This window comes from Spodoptera frugiperda, chromosome 7, assembly GCF_023101765.2.
Source record: "Spodoptera frugiperda isolate SF20-4 chromosome 7, AGI-APGP_CSIRO_Sfru_2.0, whole genome shotgun sequence".
NCBI lineage: Eukaryota > Metazoa > Arthropoda > Insecta > Lepidoptera > Noctuidae > Spodoptera > Spodoptera frugiperda.
This window is the reverse complement of record NC_064218.1, coordinates 12,196,799-12,214,466: the sequence shown is the minus strand read 5'-3', so window position 1 is coordinate 12,214,466 and position 17,668 is coordinate 12,196,799. Positions and strand designations below refer to the sequence as shown.

The window sequence follows — 17,668 nt, the reverse complement described above, 5'->3', positions numbered from 1 at the left end:
AATGTCAAAGTAAATGTCAATGTCAAAGTCAAAGTAAATGTCAATGTCAAAGTCAAAGTAAATGTCAAAGTCAAAGTAAATGTCAATGTCAAAGTCAATGTCAAAGTAAATGTCAATGTCAATGTCAAAGTCAAAATAAATGTCAATGTCAAAGTCAAAGTAAATGTCAATGTCAAAGTAAATGTCAAAGTCAAAATAAATGTCAAAGTCAAAGTACATGTCAATGTCAAAGTAAATGTCAATGTCAAAGTCAAAGTACATGTCAATGTCAAAGTAAATGTCAATGTCAAAGTCAAAGTAAATGTCAATGTCAAAGTACATGTCAATGTCAAAGTAAATGTCAATGTCAAAGTCAAAGTAAATGTCAAAGTCAAAGTCAATGTCAATGTCAAAGTAAATGTCAATGTCAAAGTAAATGTCAATGTCAAAGTCAATGTCAATTTCAAAGTCAAAGTAAAAAGCTGATCAAATCAAACTGTCAGTCTGTCCGTCACTGAAGGTGCTCGTAGTAATAGTGAAGCCTAATAAAATTTTACTGACTTTGCAGTGTTACTCTGAACTTACCGGGTATAATATCAAACGTGGTACTCACTTCAATTGTGCGAAGTTTTGGAGGAGGATTCTTATAAACAAACGGTGTTATGTAGGTGACCTGAAAGAGAAAAATATACGTAAACTCAAGCATAATAATAGAGCTTCTACTTTAAACATAATTTCCTAGTAATGTACAAATAAATGTGTTATAGTAACGCCCAATTGCTAAATTTTAAGGAACCACTGCGCTAAGTACTGCACGCTTGTCTGCACAGTTGGTGCGGTGGCTGGGCAACCGGCTGCCGCGTAAAGAGTGGCAGATTCATTTCCAGATATTACCAAAAAACCGTATTTAGGCGCCATTTTTTAAATATGGCGGCGCGAAGCAAAGGCGAAAAGGACTTTCCAGGTAAAACTACCAAATGACTGGACTAATGTACCTATTGTTAAACTGAAGAGTAGATCTTACTATCTTACTAGTAGATTTACAAATACCATACGTAATTGTATTCATACACATGTATTGTATGTCCATCAAAATTTCGCACGAAATCATTCGATTGTGTTCCTTGAACTCACACGGGCCTTTCATTTCGGAACCAAACCTGATCGTATGGTAGTCCGGTTTTTAAACTCGTGGAACTGAGCTGACGTCATCGTAAACGGTAAGGCAAACCGGTATTTGTTCCGGTTTTCGATTTAATACGAACTTGTTAATTGGTTTTTTGAGAGCAGATAATTGATGAATGTTGTTGCAGAATTCAATGTAAACTTGTTAAAATACCTTGTCGGTTACTTATGTTATGGAATATTTGGCATACTGTAACCACAAGTCAAAAATCAGTGCTATGTTAGAGTTTCGAATAAAATCTAAACATTTTTTTAATATGTATACGTAGCACCTAGTTTTACTGACGGACAGACTAATAGACTATTATTTATTTCTTGTCATTTGAAAAGTACCTATTTATGGTTACATTGGAATAAAGAGTTGACTGGAGTTGACTTTGACTTAATTATCATTTGTATAAAATAATCATAATAATGAATATGGGCGCAATGTTCGAAATAAAATGATTTACTAACCTCAATTCGGTAATAGAATTACAAAACCTCTTCCTTACCCCGATCAATAAATCAGTAATCATCAAAAAATTTCTAAAAATGCACTGAAACTTATTACAACCAACGGTAACCAACTTTTTTGGTGACGGGCGGAAGCCTTCATCAGTTTTCTGGAGATAACAGACCAGGGAGTGTGGGATATTTTCCTCACTAAAACCACCCCATTAACTAACCTAGGTAATAAGAAATTAATAAGAACTAGTGGTCGCCTAGTGGTTGAAATTCAACCATATACGATTTAATTTACAATACCACTTAACATACGTTCAAGGATAATTTTTATTTAACTCAAACTCAAACAAACTCTTTTATAAAACTCTATTCATATGAGACGTCAATATCATCGCAATGTCTATCGATTTTGACGTTTTGTCAAATACGATCAGATACTATGCATGTGTGTGTAATGTTTTATTTATTGATTTAATGTACTTTATAAGCATTATTTTTGAAAAATATTAGCGTTCTTCACTTCTCCTACACATAAACTATAAGTGTACCAAATTTTATGCTCCTACGTCCGCGCAATTTTCGTAAATAGCGGTCCAAAGTTTTTGCATCACGTATTAATATATAGATAAAAGAAGGAAAAGAATTTGCATTACCCACAACAGGTGCAGTCAACACAGACATTCCTTTATATCAGACCAACAGGTGCAACGACGCATTGTTTCACCTTCATCACATGTACAGAGTACATAAACCTTGAATAATAAATACGAAAGTTTTTATCACGTATGTGTGTTATGTTACCTATGATGATTAGCGCTTCATTTGTGTGAGTTTGGCGACACTGGTTCCCGTAGTAATTTTGTTGCATGATACTTCCTCTAGTTTCTGTATTCTATGTATGTTACCCTCTTTAGCAAAAACTGCTTAACTGATCTGAGTAATGTTTAGTACGAAGATAGATTATAGTCTGAAATAAATCTTTGGCTACTTTTTATCCCTGTAACGCGAGCGATGCCACTGACAGAGGGCTGAGGGCATGGTACGAGTTTACTTTACGTTGAACAAAAACGAAACGAAAGGGCGTTTGGCGTTCTGATTGGCCGTTACGAATTGAACCAACCATTCAGAGGCTTGCACGCTCTCGGTTAGTTTTCGTTCAACGTAAAGCAAACTCATACTAAGGGTACTGTATAGTCATAGTCAAACCTTGAAATAAACTCAATATTTATACGATTGTATGTGTACGTTCTGCGTGATTCATTATTAATAGGTTAGTGTTATTATACAGCAAGCAATGATCGTAGCGAATTAATAATTACCTACTTTATCTGACTGTATTGTATGTATCGTATAGCTTGGAAGTAGCTAGTTACATATTCCTGTTCATATTTACTAAGTTCTTATGGCATTACTTTTCTTATATCATGTCTTATTGATCAAATAGTCGCAAGTACCGAGTAAAAAGTCAATTGAGGATTTCCGAAATAATATCGGCTAATCCGATCAGCCTAATTTACTATGGAAGCTTGCCGGTCTCCTTTAGTAATAGCAGATTAGTAGGAAGTATGAAATTGTGTCTTATACATGATACATTATTCTCAGTAAGAGTCTGACACTCCCTCTCGCCTCATTCAAGGCAGGAGAAGTAATTGGATGATTTTCCTCCATCAAAAAAAAGCGACTGACTGTACAGATGCCATTTCTTTTTTTATTATGTATCCATCTTTTCACCCATTTCTCTATTATTAAAACTTAGTAATTTACTCTCAAACATTAATTTTCACTAATTTATTTCATTAAATGATAATTTAGAACCCACGCTCCATTTTAGTGCGTCCCATTTAACCACTGAAATAATTAGATAAACTAACTAAAGTTCACATACGTTTTTAATAATTATTATGCATGAATAACTATTGTTCTGATTTATTATTAGCTTTTATAAATAATTTTTACCGACTTCACAAAAAGGAGGAGGTACTATGTTCGGCTGTTTGTATGTTTTTTTTTTTTTGTATGTTTGTTCATCGAATACTCCGTCAATTGTCGACGGATTTTCAAAATTCTTTTTTTGTTCGAAAGTAGATAGTTCTGAGGTGGTCCCATTGTCACCAAGTTAGGATCTGATGATGGGATCTTAGAGAAATCGAGGGTACTCCTCAAATATTATAGGGAACTATATAGTGATTTTGGTATATTCATCTAGAATTGAAGCATTTACAGTCAAAAAGTAACCTTTGAAGAGGTGGAACTGATGAAGAAGACCAGAAATGGCCAATGGAACTTCATACTCACATAGAAATCACAATAAAGTTAATTAATAATAAGTGACTGTGACAATACAAATAAATAAAGTAGTTATTGAGATAGAGAATTTTAACCGACTTTTTTAGTTGCGATACTGAGTATCGCAACTAAAAAGTGTGAAATAAAATACTTTTTACAAAAATAAACCGACTTCACTAAAAAAGTTAAAAATAACTTTAATTTCGGAAGTCGGTGTAACAAACAAATAATACCGAGAAACAGCGACTTCCGAAATTAAAGTTATTTTTAACTTTTTTAGTGAAGTCGGTTTATTTTTTTTATTTGACTTAGTCATACAATTATCTTTTTAAAATAGCCTACATTGTTTGTTTGTTACGTATTAGTAGAATTACATACGTACTTAAGTTGTATTTACGTCTGGTCTCGACTACACATTATTGGTAATACTAAAATAATATTTCAGCTTAAACAGTCATAATATTATAGACAAAATTTTGGTATGACTAACTCTTTGTGGAAACGTTATTAGGTAAGTAAATGCTTTTCTCAATGCCAGACTCTGTGCCACTACTGAGAAATTTTCGAAAAACCGAAAAATGCCGAGCTATACTGTGCCAGACCTGGGAATCGAACACGAGACCTCTTGCCCGACAGTCGCACTTACGACTACTCGACCAACGAATCAGTCAGCCATACCTTATAATCATACAAAAACATTTGTATGGTATTTTATTCATGTATGAATTCAGACTTTACGCGTGAACGACAGGAATGGAGAACAAATGGATGATGATGGATGCCAATATAATTCCTACGTATTAGAAAAAGTTAAGTGTTACTGTTCTTGTGATCAAACCTAAGTGGTGCGTATCATTTTATGGAAGTATTCGGAATTCATTTAGGAGGTACCTATTTAGTGGCTTATAAATGTTCATAGGTGTGCTAGAACGTGTCTGTACTAATAACTAGTTATTACTACAAAGCCTGCTATGTTATTCCATTTCTTTATTGAATAGAGTAGAGTTTTGCTGGCAGCTTCGTGATTACTTAGCGTTGCTACTTTTTTTAAAGGGGAAAACCATTTATTGATTTCTCTCGGTCTTCTTGGGTGAGAGGGAGTGTCAGACTCTTACTGACTATAAACCACTCCGTTACTACTCCCGTTTCCCGAGCTGGAACTCCGGTAACCCGCTAGGCAGTCCGCAGCTCCGGATATAACATAGATGTTGCCTATAAGTTTAACACAGTAACAGTGACTAATAAAGAGTCGTTGCCTCTAACGTTTCTAAAAAAGAGTGTCTAAGTAAAAGGGTGCCAAATGTTCTTCTAGCGAAAATTTCGCATGAAAAAAATACAATTACGATCCTAGAACCAGGAAATTTAAGTTTAGTTGCTAGCAATCACGACCAAGATACACACGAAGTAACAAGATACAACCATACACAAAACAATTTTCTAAGAAAAACGTATGACTACAAGTTACAAAAGAAGAGAATAAACAGATTAGATCTACACATGAGGCCTAGCTACCTATTATCCTAAACCATTAAAAAAAACCACTTCATGGAAAACATTGATCTTCAAATTCTTAGTAGAACTCAAATGTGACTCATATAATGAGGATGCTATGGGAATGCGGTTACAATAGCTTAGGTATATACGTTCATATTAAACCTGAATCACCATAGCAACAAGCCTTGAATTCCAAAATGTAGGTTTATACTGAAGTCCTCTATATAAGTATACTTAATATTAATGGACATTAACGGACAATGGGCATGCACAATAGTCATGACATGGACAAAAGACAAAACAAGAAGGTATGAAAATCATGTGACGAAGTTAGTGCTGAATTTAAATTGTGATAGGATGGAAAAAAAAGGACAATAATTTAAAAAACAGATGGATAGACTAGATGAGGAATGATTGAAAGATAAATTAAGAGTATGATAGAATAACATCTGATTCGGGAGAATAGAATATGAGAATCCGTTTTACTAAATGAAGATTACGAGTTTGACCCTAAATAACTTAGTATAAGAAGTTGAAGGGTTGAAAGAAGAAGATACCTTAAATATCGAGATTAGATTCAATGTACCCAGAGTCACCAATTACTATGGTGACAGGACACTAAACAAGAGAATACCTTACCTATTAAACAATCTGCCAGCAGACATAAGGAGTGAAGCAAAATTAATTAGATTTAAACGTAAATTAAAATTATATTACTTAGACACTTTTAATTTGTAAAAACATATATTATTAACATAGAGATTCAGCGACCCCACAGTCAAACTATTAAAACGGTTTTGTGGGGCTTAGTTTATTGTAATGTAATTATATGGAAATTGAATAAATAAATAAATAAATAATCCATACCACAGATACATATATACGTGTGCCTTTGTCTTAAGAAGTATGTGAAACCGCAAACCGCTACCTGCAACAATGCTAATATAGGTACTAAGTTCTTTGACATCCTAACTGCGCATCCCTTTAGTCATTATACACGCAGTCCTTTACCTCACACAGACTAATGTCAAAGGTAACTCAAGATCAAAAAGGGGATTGGGTCTCTGGGAACCTTACTCACATTACGAAACACAATGCAAGCGTTGTTTCACGTCGGTGTTCTGTGAGGCCGTGGTATCACTCGGGTCGAGCCAGTACATGTGTACTGAAGCATGATTCTCCCACGTAAAACACATTTAATTACATACATAACAAATAAAAATAACTCACTAATGAAATTACTGATTGTTACTCGTTACTCATTAAAATTAAAATACACAAAAACTAATGATTCATCATCATTATTTTCACTTTTTATAAATATAAATACTGTTTATAATTTAAAAATATTGTTCTTCATTCGTTACAAAGCGTGGTTTTTGTTGTTTACACAATTAACCGTAATTTTGACGTACGTTTTATTGTTACTGCTCAGTGCATGGAACGAATATCATGCATTAAAGTATACATATACATACTTATACATACATGACTTATATGTTCCTATACATGGTCGTAGGAATGACGTCATCGAATATTTGTATCTTTTTTATTTATAGTATGGATGACGCATACATGCACATTAAGTATGTATTAAAAAAATAGATACAGTACACTGTGAGTAATAATTCTTAAACTTTTTTTGGGAAATCATACAGTGTGTGTTTGATTTGAATAATATTTTTTGTGTTGGATAGTACATTTATCGAGGAAGGTCATAGCCTATAAAACATCACGCTATGACCAATAGGAGCTAAGCAGAGCGGGTGAAACCGCGCGGAAGTAGCTAGTGTATATATACATATACTCCTCTATGTATATAAGAGGCCGTATAATATTTCCACGTAGTGCAAGAAGGCAATTTTAAATGGTTCTTTATCAGAAAGTGCTGTTGCTGGGTCTCCGATTAAAATGCGCAATTTTATATTGCGAGCGAATGACGTCAGCACTTAATAAAACAAAATAGATGGTGCATCCAAGCATTATGTGCGCAAAAAAGTAATTACCCACAGGCTATTTTGGTTCGCAAATTGGTTGAAAATGTAAGTGAATTATTTTGTCTGAAAATTGCAAGGTTACCTAATGTTAGTCTGATAACTACCTAGGAATATTACAATCTATCTTTTATTTAAGGGGAACATCATCCAAAGCCTTATCCCGCCTCTCCAAAGGCTTTGGATTCTCCCGCCTTGAGTGAGGCGTGAGGGTGTGTCAGACTCTTACTGACTAAAAACCACCCCGTTCCTTCTACTGCTTTGAGCCGGAGCCCCGGTAACCTGCTACGTTGTCTGCAGCTCCAGATTGGGCATCAGGTCTACTGGGCCCTATATGTGCGGGCTTTGATTTTTAAACAGTATTTTCTGGTAGTAAATTTTTAAAACATTTTTCTTTTTTTCGTCCTCCTATATCGTGCATCAAGTTATGTATCGTGCACTAATACATAACTCTTTACTGTCGCACTCAAAGATAGTAATTCATTTTTGTCCTTGAACAGATGGGGTTTTCAATAAAAGCAGCAGTAGGTAGGTACTTACTATAATATTTATTTTATACATACAAATGCTACATTCGTCTCCCAATGACTAATGAGTATTAAATTACCTGTTCACAAATTAACACGTCAGAGCTGAATTAAACCTAATTTTTCGGTACTAATTGAGTGTAAAACCCGTGGGCTAAAACGGATGTTAACGTGTCAGCAGGTTTATATAAGTACCTATATAGGTATTTAATATAACCCCACGTCTACTTTTCCTGAAAATGCAAAATGTTGAATATGAGTTTATAAGTTATACCATGTACCTTTTACTAAATAAATAATGATTTTCCTACTAAAACTGTTTACCAGATATATAGGCAATTATGTAGGTACCTAATACCTAAGTCTTCACTAAATAGAAGACTTATTTTTCATTCCAATCACCTCTACTATCCATATCCATGTACCTTTGCATTGCTCGTAGTCTTCCTTATAGCCAATTGACTAGTTTACAGCAAATGTAGTTTAATTACGTATTGACGTAGTATATCATTGGATCAATGGATACAGGAAAACTATAAGTAGCAATAATCTGATACGACAATGAACAATGTAAGATACACGTGGACGACAGTTGTAGATACCTACCAACTTCATTGGTAATGTGGGTTTTATTTACCCATATACGTTTTTAAGATTTTTCTTATTTACCTATATCACTATGTATGTAATAAGTTATTTATATTTAGTGTTTCGTTCACATGAATATCTAGTCCAGGTAATGCTAGTTTAGTCTAGGTAATGAATAAAAATAAAGACTAAAGATATCGCGGAAAACATTGTATCACAAAGTATTTTTGTATTTTATATAACAACTAGGTACTAAAGAATCTAAAGATTAGACTAGTGAGTCATAATCGAGAGCAAATATTCTGTTATCCTGTAACCATATCCGTTTGTACTGTGTTTCATCGATTTTCTTAATAAATTCGTGGTGAAATAATTACGTAAAGGTATAACGATTGTGGTTGCTTTGTTAATTTAGATTAAGCTTTAAACTAAGGTGTTAAGGTTTGTTTTTAAGTGTTCGTGGTATTGGTATTTGCAAATTACCGCTTTACAAGAATTCAATTAGAAAAATGGCTTCAAAGTAAATATTGTTTTTGTTTAACTATTCACGAAGACCAGATGTTGGATTGTACAAACAATTTACTGAAAAAAAATGTTTGCATTCGCAAATTACTGAATGAATCCGGGAGCAAATTACTACTAAAATATTTCTCTCCTATTAAATGTTACTAAGAATAATGCCATGTTTTACTTTATAACGAAACTCGCAAACATAGCTATGTTTACCAATTTCAACCATACAATTTTTTAATCTTTTAGTTTGTCTACTCGACAACAGGTGGCGCTGTTCTCAATATCTTACACTCGGTTTTAAAAAATATATAATTGATTTGGTAGTACCATATTAAAAAGATAACTATAAATTTAATTACAATTTCAATTAAAAATCCAATATTAAATTAATAATAACCTGATTGGCTACATAATTGTCCTACATCAGAGGTCTCTAATTGAGAACATCTGACAGATCAATTTCAAGTAGTTTCACGCTTCTTGGGTTACTAATTAAATAAGTAGCTGCCGTAATCAGATATTATGATGATTACAACCACGAGTTTATTAATTATGCACTCATATAATTATATTTTTAGATTCTATTGGTGTTAGAGTTTTTCTGAGAAAAAAATTTACAATCTATGACGATCGCAATTCATGTCTTTTACAGGATATAAAAATAAACACTATAAAGGTAGCTAATGTAATGTAATTAATATAAATGATTCTTAATTCTTAACTATTTATGCAAAGCTTTTTTTTACTTTTTGTTCCTTCTTCGTTAAGATGAAGACGCATACCTAAACATTCTTTAAATATTTTTATATGTTTTATTAGATAGTAATTATATATTTTTTATGTTGTTTGCTAATTACACATGTATAATGTAGGTGGTAATAGGTACCTAATACTTAATTGAATATAAACTATATGTATAAAGAACATACTACATATTATATAAGAAAGACAAATCATAAAACTCTTTCAACGAATTTTTTTAATTAATGATAGTGTTTATTCCCTTTAAAAACTTTGTTAGCTTTTCGTAGATTCGATAACACGAACAAACGGTTATTATATCAAGATGATAAAAAGTATTTCTTCGAAATAATATTAAATTATGATGTGTGTTTGTTGATTGTACATAGTAGTATGTATAAAGATTGCTATCAGCTTATGTATAGTTTATTGGACTGTTTTGTTGATTAAATAACATAATAAGGAATGTAAATTAATTAAATTAAATTAATATTAGATACATAATTTTTATTTTGTATAAAGCGTACATAAAAGTGATGTCAAGCGTTATTTCAAATTAATATTTGGTAGAAAGTATTTGTTTCCGTAGAAAAATAAAATATAAGTGTCGAATGTTTTAAAATAATCTACAAGACGGACATTAAAATAAAAATTAGTCATCTACCGTATTCCATACACCGTTTTACCGTAAATAAGGTACCTATGTCGTGTTATAATTAACTCTGTAATAACAATAATAACTCCGATCACACTTAGAAAGTCATAACAGTTAAAATGTTTATTTAATATTAAGTTATTATAACAGTTAAAATGTTTATTTAATATTAAGTTATTTCAGTTAACAGCGTGAACGGTGAAGTTATTTATCGCGCAAACTGCCGGTAAACCTATCACTTGCACCGGGTTCGATTATCCGACGCATCTTAAATTATGCGCCGGCGCTTCGATGGGTTTATGTAAAAGTGAAGCAAGAACATATTTTTAAATTATAAATTAATTAAATTACTTTGAAAATAGGTTAGAAAATAGCACCTAGCTTCAGTGACGGATAGACTGACTGACTAATTCTATTACGACAGTTCAAAAGTGGCCTTTTTTGGATCAATTGAAATAAGTTAAAGCTTTGGTTTTCCACAATTTCCACAAGTAATTATTAATTAAAAAACATTTTGTAATAATACATGAGTTTGGGGTATTTACACTATTTTTAATTTTGTTGTTTCATATAATATTACGCAATCAATTTGTTTCCAATAACAGCTTGTTTTTCCCCGTAGAGATACGAAGAAAAGTACAAAGTTGTGGTAATTTATATGTATTTGTATGTACTTGTATTATTTTAATTAATTATTGTGTATTTTATATTACTTAACAGTAGTACAGTGCAGTTAGTATTGTCACATGTTTTATTTAAAAATAGTAATTAAAGACTCTACACTTGAACATTATTCTATGTAAGACCAAAACTTTTTAGTTTTCTTTTATTTTTATTTATTTATTTAGTACAAAAACATATAAATTTTACAGCTTAAGCCAATACATTATACAGTTAAAGTGATATAAAAAGTATAATAATTATACGATTTTATTTTGTTAGTTTTTTAGTTTTATAGGTTAATTGTAAATGTTATGTTATCTTTAGGTAAATAATTAAAAAAGTAAGACAAAAAAAAAATCGAAATTTAATAATGTAATTAATTAAAAAACACCTTTAAACAATATTGGTTACCTTTCGTATCTGACTTTCACTCGTAGATATAACTGATAACCGTGCGACCTGTGACCGGGTGTGGTGAAGGCAGCGTTTATTTATCGCCACACACTTTATTTATTGATTCTAAAGTTCTGTACATACGGACAAACTAAATTGAAAAGTAAGATTCGTTATCTTTTGAAAAATAATTGATTTGGACGTTGTTGTAGTGGTTGTGTTGACCTACTCTTGACTCTTGAGTGAGGTGGGTTTAATTCCGTTATATTTTAGATCCCAGTTTTTTGAGGGGGGAAAATCATCCAATGACTTCTCCCGTCTTAGGCGAGGCGAGAGGAAATGTCGTGACTCTTACTATAGTAAGAAACACCCCGTTCCTACTCCTGTTTTTCGAGCTGGAGCCCTGGTAAACCCGCTAGACAATCCGCAATCCATCAGCCCTACAGGACCCCATCTGTGGTGGTCTGATAGCTCTTTGAAGCGCCGTACGCACTGGGTCTGGTTCTGGTCGGTCGGCGAGCTATCCTTGCTCGCTGACCACGGATCCGAAAATGCATACTTGTGCTTAGAAGCACTCTTAGTATGAATACAGCCTAAAGGGGGTAAAATATAGTATCTATTTGTCGAGGGCTAGGTGTCTGCAGTAATGATTGTAGATAACTAAGTGTGCTTTATAGCTCTTGTTGTTATTTGTGACGCACGGCCTCCTAGGGTCTTTGCCACGTTCAACGTATTAATTATTTTAAGATATTATTATAATTAGTTTGACGTAATTGAAATTATTGTGCTGTTTCATTTAATTGTAGAATCAAAATTCTATGCTGTCTTCGAGAAATGTACGCTCCTTTTCCTGATGACTGTGTTTTGGGAGAATACTTTGATGCTTTAAGCATTGTATCCTTTTAAACCTTTCCGTGAGACCAACTAAATTAATTTAAAATCACGGTTTACTCACGTATATTAATAGAGGCTATGCGACGTCGCCGCGGTTGCCCACGCTGCTCATAATGAAGAGTCCCTCTATGTGTCGAAACTAGTAGAGCTTTTCTCCATTAATGTACGTGAGTGATTTTTAGTAAATTTTTCATAAATTTGGAAATAGTAACGTAAGCAAAAATAGTACGTACTCAATTTCGAAATACATGCAGATTGTTCTAAATTTGTTAATTTCGAGGATTTAAAGTCCTGACCATTAGATACCTATACTTATACAATACCTAAATCAAAGCCAACCGGGTAGTATTCCTCTGGGGGAAAATTGTTATATTTATTTATATATTAAACAAATAAATGGTTAATTAAATCATGACTCGTTTCAAAGATAAGCTCTGTTAACCACTTTATAAACCATTGTAACAATTATTATCATTAGGTTTAGGTACAGCTTTATAGTTGAATCATAAGACCTAGGTATTGTTATAGTCTAGGTACCTATGTAGGACTACTAACAATAGGACAATACTATGTGCACGATTGACGCGGTGGATGTTCCACCGGTTGTCGGGTACCGTGAGGTCGATTCCTGCACGAAACAGCCCTTTATGTGATTCACAAAAATCCACAAATTGTTGTTTTGGGTCTGGGTGTCATGTGTGTGTAAAATTGTATGTCGTATCTTTAATGTTGGATCTTTTCTTTTAAAAGATCCTAGTGTAGGACAACGTTAAAAAAATACGTAATTAAGAATATTATTGCCTATGATCGCACCAATTAAATAATTCCGTAAAGGTGTGAAGAGTTCAAAGAGCACGTATTAAATAAGGTAAAGCAGGTTTGAGTTCCAGTTCTTTTTTTATTACAGACATATTTTAAATCCCATTCAACAGCTCATCTCATTCCGTAAAAATAATACCTGGATACGAAAAAAAAATACTATATAAATTAATTATCAAACACAAAAATGTAATTTCAAACAATGTACTTTACTCTCTAATAAAACATAAAAACCAAAACACCTGCCAAGTCTTACAGTCTGACTCACAGCACACGGTATTCCAATTTTTTATTAATTAATTAATTACTTGTCATTGCTTGCGGTTTTTTACCCAAGCCAGAGCTGAAAGTCGTCACTAGTAGGCACTTGACGAATTTCTTCAAAGTGTCCAAGTACTTGTAGGTCAGTAAAACGCAACTCAGTATATGACTCTAGTATTCTAATTAAAAAAGAATTAAATGTTACATTAAGCCGATTGACGTGACGTATTGAGGATTTTCCTCAACTTACTCATCATTAACATTGTAATAAACTACAGTCACGTACAACGATTCAGTTAAAACTTAACCGTTCATTAAAGGTGGTCGTTTGTGACATTAAATTAAATTATAACCTATATTTTTATTTAATAATTTCGTAAACATAATTTACGAAAAAGCGCCAAGTCTTGTTTTTTGAAGTGTTTGTTGAATAATTGTGTTAAATATTATTTAATTATTTACAATAGTGTGATTAAAACTGTTGATAATTATTAGTTTTATACGTTAAAATAATAATAGTATTTAAAATTAAGAACTATTAAAAAAAATGTTGTCCGCGTCGATCCGGTCCAGTGTTCTAGAAATTAAGAGGATAGCTTCAGTTCACATGAGGAAAGAGGTCAGTGGTTATATTAACACACAATAAATTGTATTGTCTGTAAAATCCCGAAGACGTAAAGACATTAACTAAAAATCATCATTAATATCTATATTAATATACGAGAAAAGCTCTACTAATTTGGAGTCACAGAGGGATCTCCGCGATAATTTGGAGTGTGTCTGTGACTCGAAATTAGTACAGCTTATATTTTAAAGTGGCATTACGCGCCGTAATGTATACCTCTGTCTATCCCTTCGGGGATAAAAGGCTTGACGTTACTTACACGGGATCGTAAACTATCGCATCTGTCATTACCTTAAGATGTTGATAAATATTATCATTTTTCGATTGATACTCGCTGTTAAAACTCGTTAGTCCTCTTTAACTAGATCAGTTTACTATTGCTAGTTACTACTGATAGATTCATCAAATCGTTCAGTATTTTAATGTGAAGATCAAAATGTAAACTTCAGCATTAAAATCATTGGCTACCAACAGAAAACTCTTCAAGGTAAATCTTACCAACGTCAGCGCCCGTCAACATTAACCGCGTCAACAGTAAGTTTAAATCAGGGCCCTTTTCCTTAGTAAATATAAAATGGTGCATTACAAATACATCGCAATTACGTTCCCTATAACATGTGCGTATATAGGGATAGTTTACATCACATGCTTACGGGAATCCCTTACAAAATGGTTGTAAACAGACGTACCTATGTATGTTTGTATGTATGTGGGTACTTCTGTTTATAACATTACGTTAATAACATTATTATTCACCCTCTTGTTTTGTTTGCTATTATTTCCTATACAGTAAAGCAATAAATACAAGCGCAGTAGGGGCTGTCCTATGAGACAAGTAGACTAACGCCCGAATACTGAAATGTTACTCAATTTGAAGTTGTACTTAAATATCGTGCTATCTCTGTCATTTTATAAAGAATTGATAACGAGAGAACTAGTTTTGAGAGCGTCTTAAAATTGAGTAGAGTTTGAGTATTCGGACATAAATTGTCTAAATTTTGCATGCAACATGTGATTTCTCGAGTCTTACATGCTCTTGCCCTTTTAAATCGTTCGTTAAATAGAGGGCACCCTACTTAAAAAGCTAAAAGGACTTTTAACTTGCCCTCTACCGACTTACTCAATGCAATCTCGCTTAATGCGTCTCTTATATAAGTTTTCATTCAGTCCTATGGGACTAGTATTAAAATTTAAGAAGTAAAAACATTATATTAATAAATTTTTTTAAGAAGTAAAAACATTAAAAATCTAACTTGATAACTAATACTGATGCAATGTTATTTGTTACATATTAGTTTTATCTTTTATCTTTCAAGTACTATACGTATGAGTCAGACTCAGTTCCTAGGTAAACACTAAAATGTTATAATCACGAATCACGATGACTGTCGGTAATACTTTGAATTTTTATTTCTTTGTTGACTATTTTATTGTATTGAATCATTTTTAATTAGGTACTTAGTTTACTTTACTGCCTCATTTGTTAAAAGGTGTAAAATCAATTGCAAAAGTCTTAAGATCGATTTTAATAGGTCTTGTACGGATGAATTAGTGGTATTAATGGGTTTTACCAAAGTATTTAGTACAGATTTTTTTTCAGTCTTTCGAAAAATTTCTCAGTAGTAGCACGGAGTCTAGAACTGTGCCCGGTATATGGCAATAGGCTCACCGCTATTACATAGGACTTATAACACAAATAATGGCCAAAAGTGGGTTTACATTGTATAGCGGCATCGTAATGGGCACCTCTGCCTACCTTCGGGGATAAAAAGGCGTGACGTTACTGCGTTGGTACGGATGATAAAAATAGAAGTTTTGACTAATTCTATGTTTGAATTTAACGCAATGTACTCCACTTATCTAAGTAGGCACATTATCGTAATAATCTTATCACTTTGCCTGAGCTATGTCTGCAAGCCAAGTTCTTGATGAAATATTTGCATATGAGAAACTGATTTCCATCTATGATATTATTAGAAAAGGATAAAATTAAATATACCTGAGGTTGCCAACCCTATTTAAACCCAGAAATTGCAACATCCCCTATATCCAACAAATCATTTATGTTGTCAAGATGAAAAAGATTTGTGTCTACTTTTATGCAATTTTGTTACAATACAGTCCTCATATTTACCCGGAGCTACCGACTGCCTAGGTTGTTAACCGGGCTCCGGCTCGAAAAGCAAGAGTAAGAACGGGGTAGTTATTAGACAGTAAGCGTCTGCCACTACCTCTCGTCTCGCCCAAGGTGGGGAAGTCATTGGATGATTTTCCTCCCTCAAAAAAAGGTACCTCATATATATGTATATCCCAAAATGTTCACAGACATTATTTTATCTTAGTATTGTTTAAATATGTACTAATGAGCCTAAATATAGGATTTATTTCCTTAAAAATATATGAAAAACATGGATATACAACTAATTTACAAAATTACTAATAAATCAAACAGTATAATAAGTATGGGGGAATATTAAATCCATATTTACTAAAATAATGACAATTACATTGACGTAGGAATTCGACATTGGCGGTTCGATGACGTTTAAATTTCCAGTAGGTTTAGGCTTAGTCGTCAGTGGCAGAAGGGATCGACCTAGTAGGACCTCGTCATCATGACCCACTTTATAAAAAAGCAAGGAAATGACGTCACAGTTCGAAGTATGAACCTTATTCAAAGGAGGTCGGTTAAGTACAAACCTTCACGTGTCCTTTGGAAAATCCTTTTTCGTTGTCGTTGTTCAGAATCATGGAATTATATTAGTAGTTTTGTTAATGAGAAGTATTCCAGGTGTGTCATTAATATACTCTCATCATAATATTGAAATAGCTACTTAGACAGTATTGTCTTAGAGTGTATAATCTAAAATTTAGAAACGAAGAAGATCTATTTGTTTATTCTGCGATTCTTCTTCATATTATGTAGTTAATTTAGGACTTCTTTCACAATGTCTGAATAGCCACTATGTATCAAACAACTTTGAATTAAGAATGTAATTTGTATGCACTATCTGTCACATAAGTTTATCGGGAACTTATACGAAGGTGGTGAAACAGGCGCTGAGTATGTATCACGATAGATATTATGGAAAAAAGATAAAAGCATTATGATGAATAATATTTTCTTCCCAAAAACCACATTATATTTATCTTATTTCGCGAAATCTATATTGCAACACGAATGCACTTATATTTCTCCAAAAAGGACAACGCCTCCAAAATCCATATATCAAAAATATCATACGTCATATCTACATACTTAGAAGGGTCAATTACTCATAAGACAAATAGTAGATAAAGGAGGACTTGGCATATTTTTACAACAACGTTTTAAACAGATAAGCCTATAGGTATTCGTCGGTAAATAGTGTCTGTATTTGAATTCATTATCAGTCGCGAATATCCATTCGAAATATCAACATGTATGTCATTTGATGTGTAAATAATTCGTATAATATATTTCATAATTATAGTGAGTGTTAGTGAGCGAATTCGTAGTCTAATTGCTGTGATATTATAGTGCAGTGTAGTTTAAAATGTCGGTTTATAGGTGTTATGAATCGGTTGAGGTAAATATCAAGATTAGTTTTAATTGTTATTTGGT

General features: G+C 32.8%; 1 protein-coding gene across 3 annotated transcripts in view; it reads left to right on the top strand.

The window, feature by feature from the left end:
* Window positions 1–17,668, top strand: part of LOC118266435 (phospholipid phosphatase 2) — a 39,666-nt gene that overhangs the window by 4,363 nt on the left and 17,635 nt on the right. The window contains exon 1 of one of the 3 annotated variants that reach the window (XM_035579897.2): window positions 13,821–14,058. The exons of 1 other annotated variant lie outside the window; for it this stretch is intronic. In XM_035579897.2, the coding sequence (XP_035435790.2) occupies window positions 13,987–14,058 (72 nt within the window). In that variant the 5' untranslated portion in view covers window positions 13,821–13,986. Of the gene's footprint in view, window positions 1–13,820; window positions 14,059–17,455; window positions 17,634–17,668 lie in introns of those variants that run through there. One more of the 3 variants, XM_035579898.2, reaches the window with a different exon arrangement.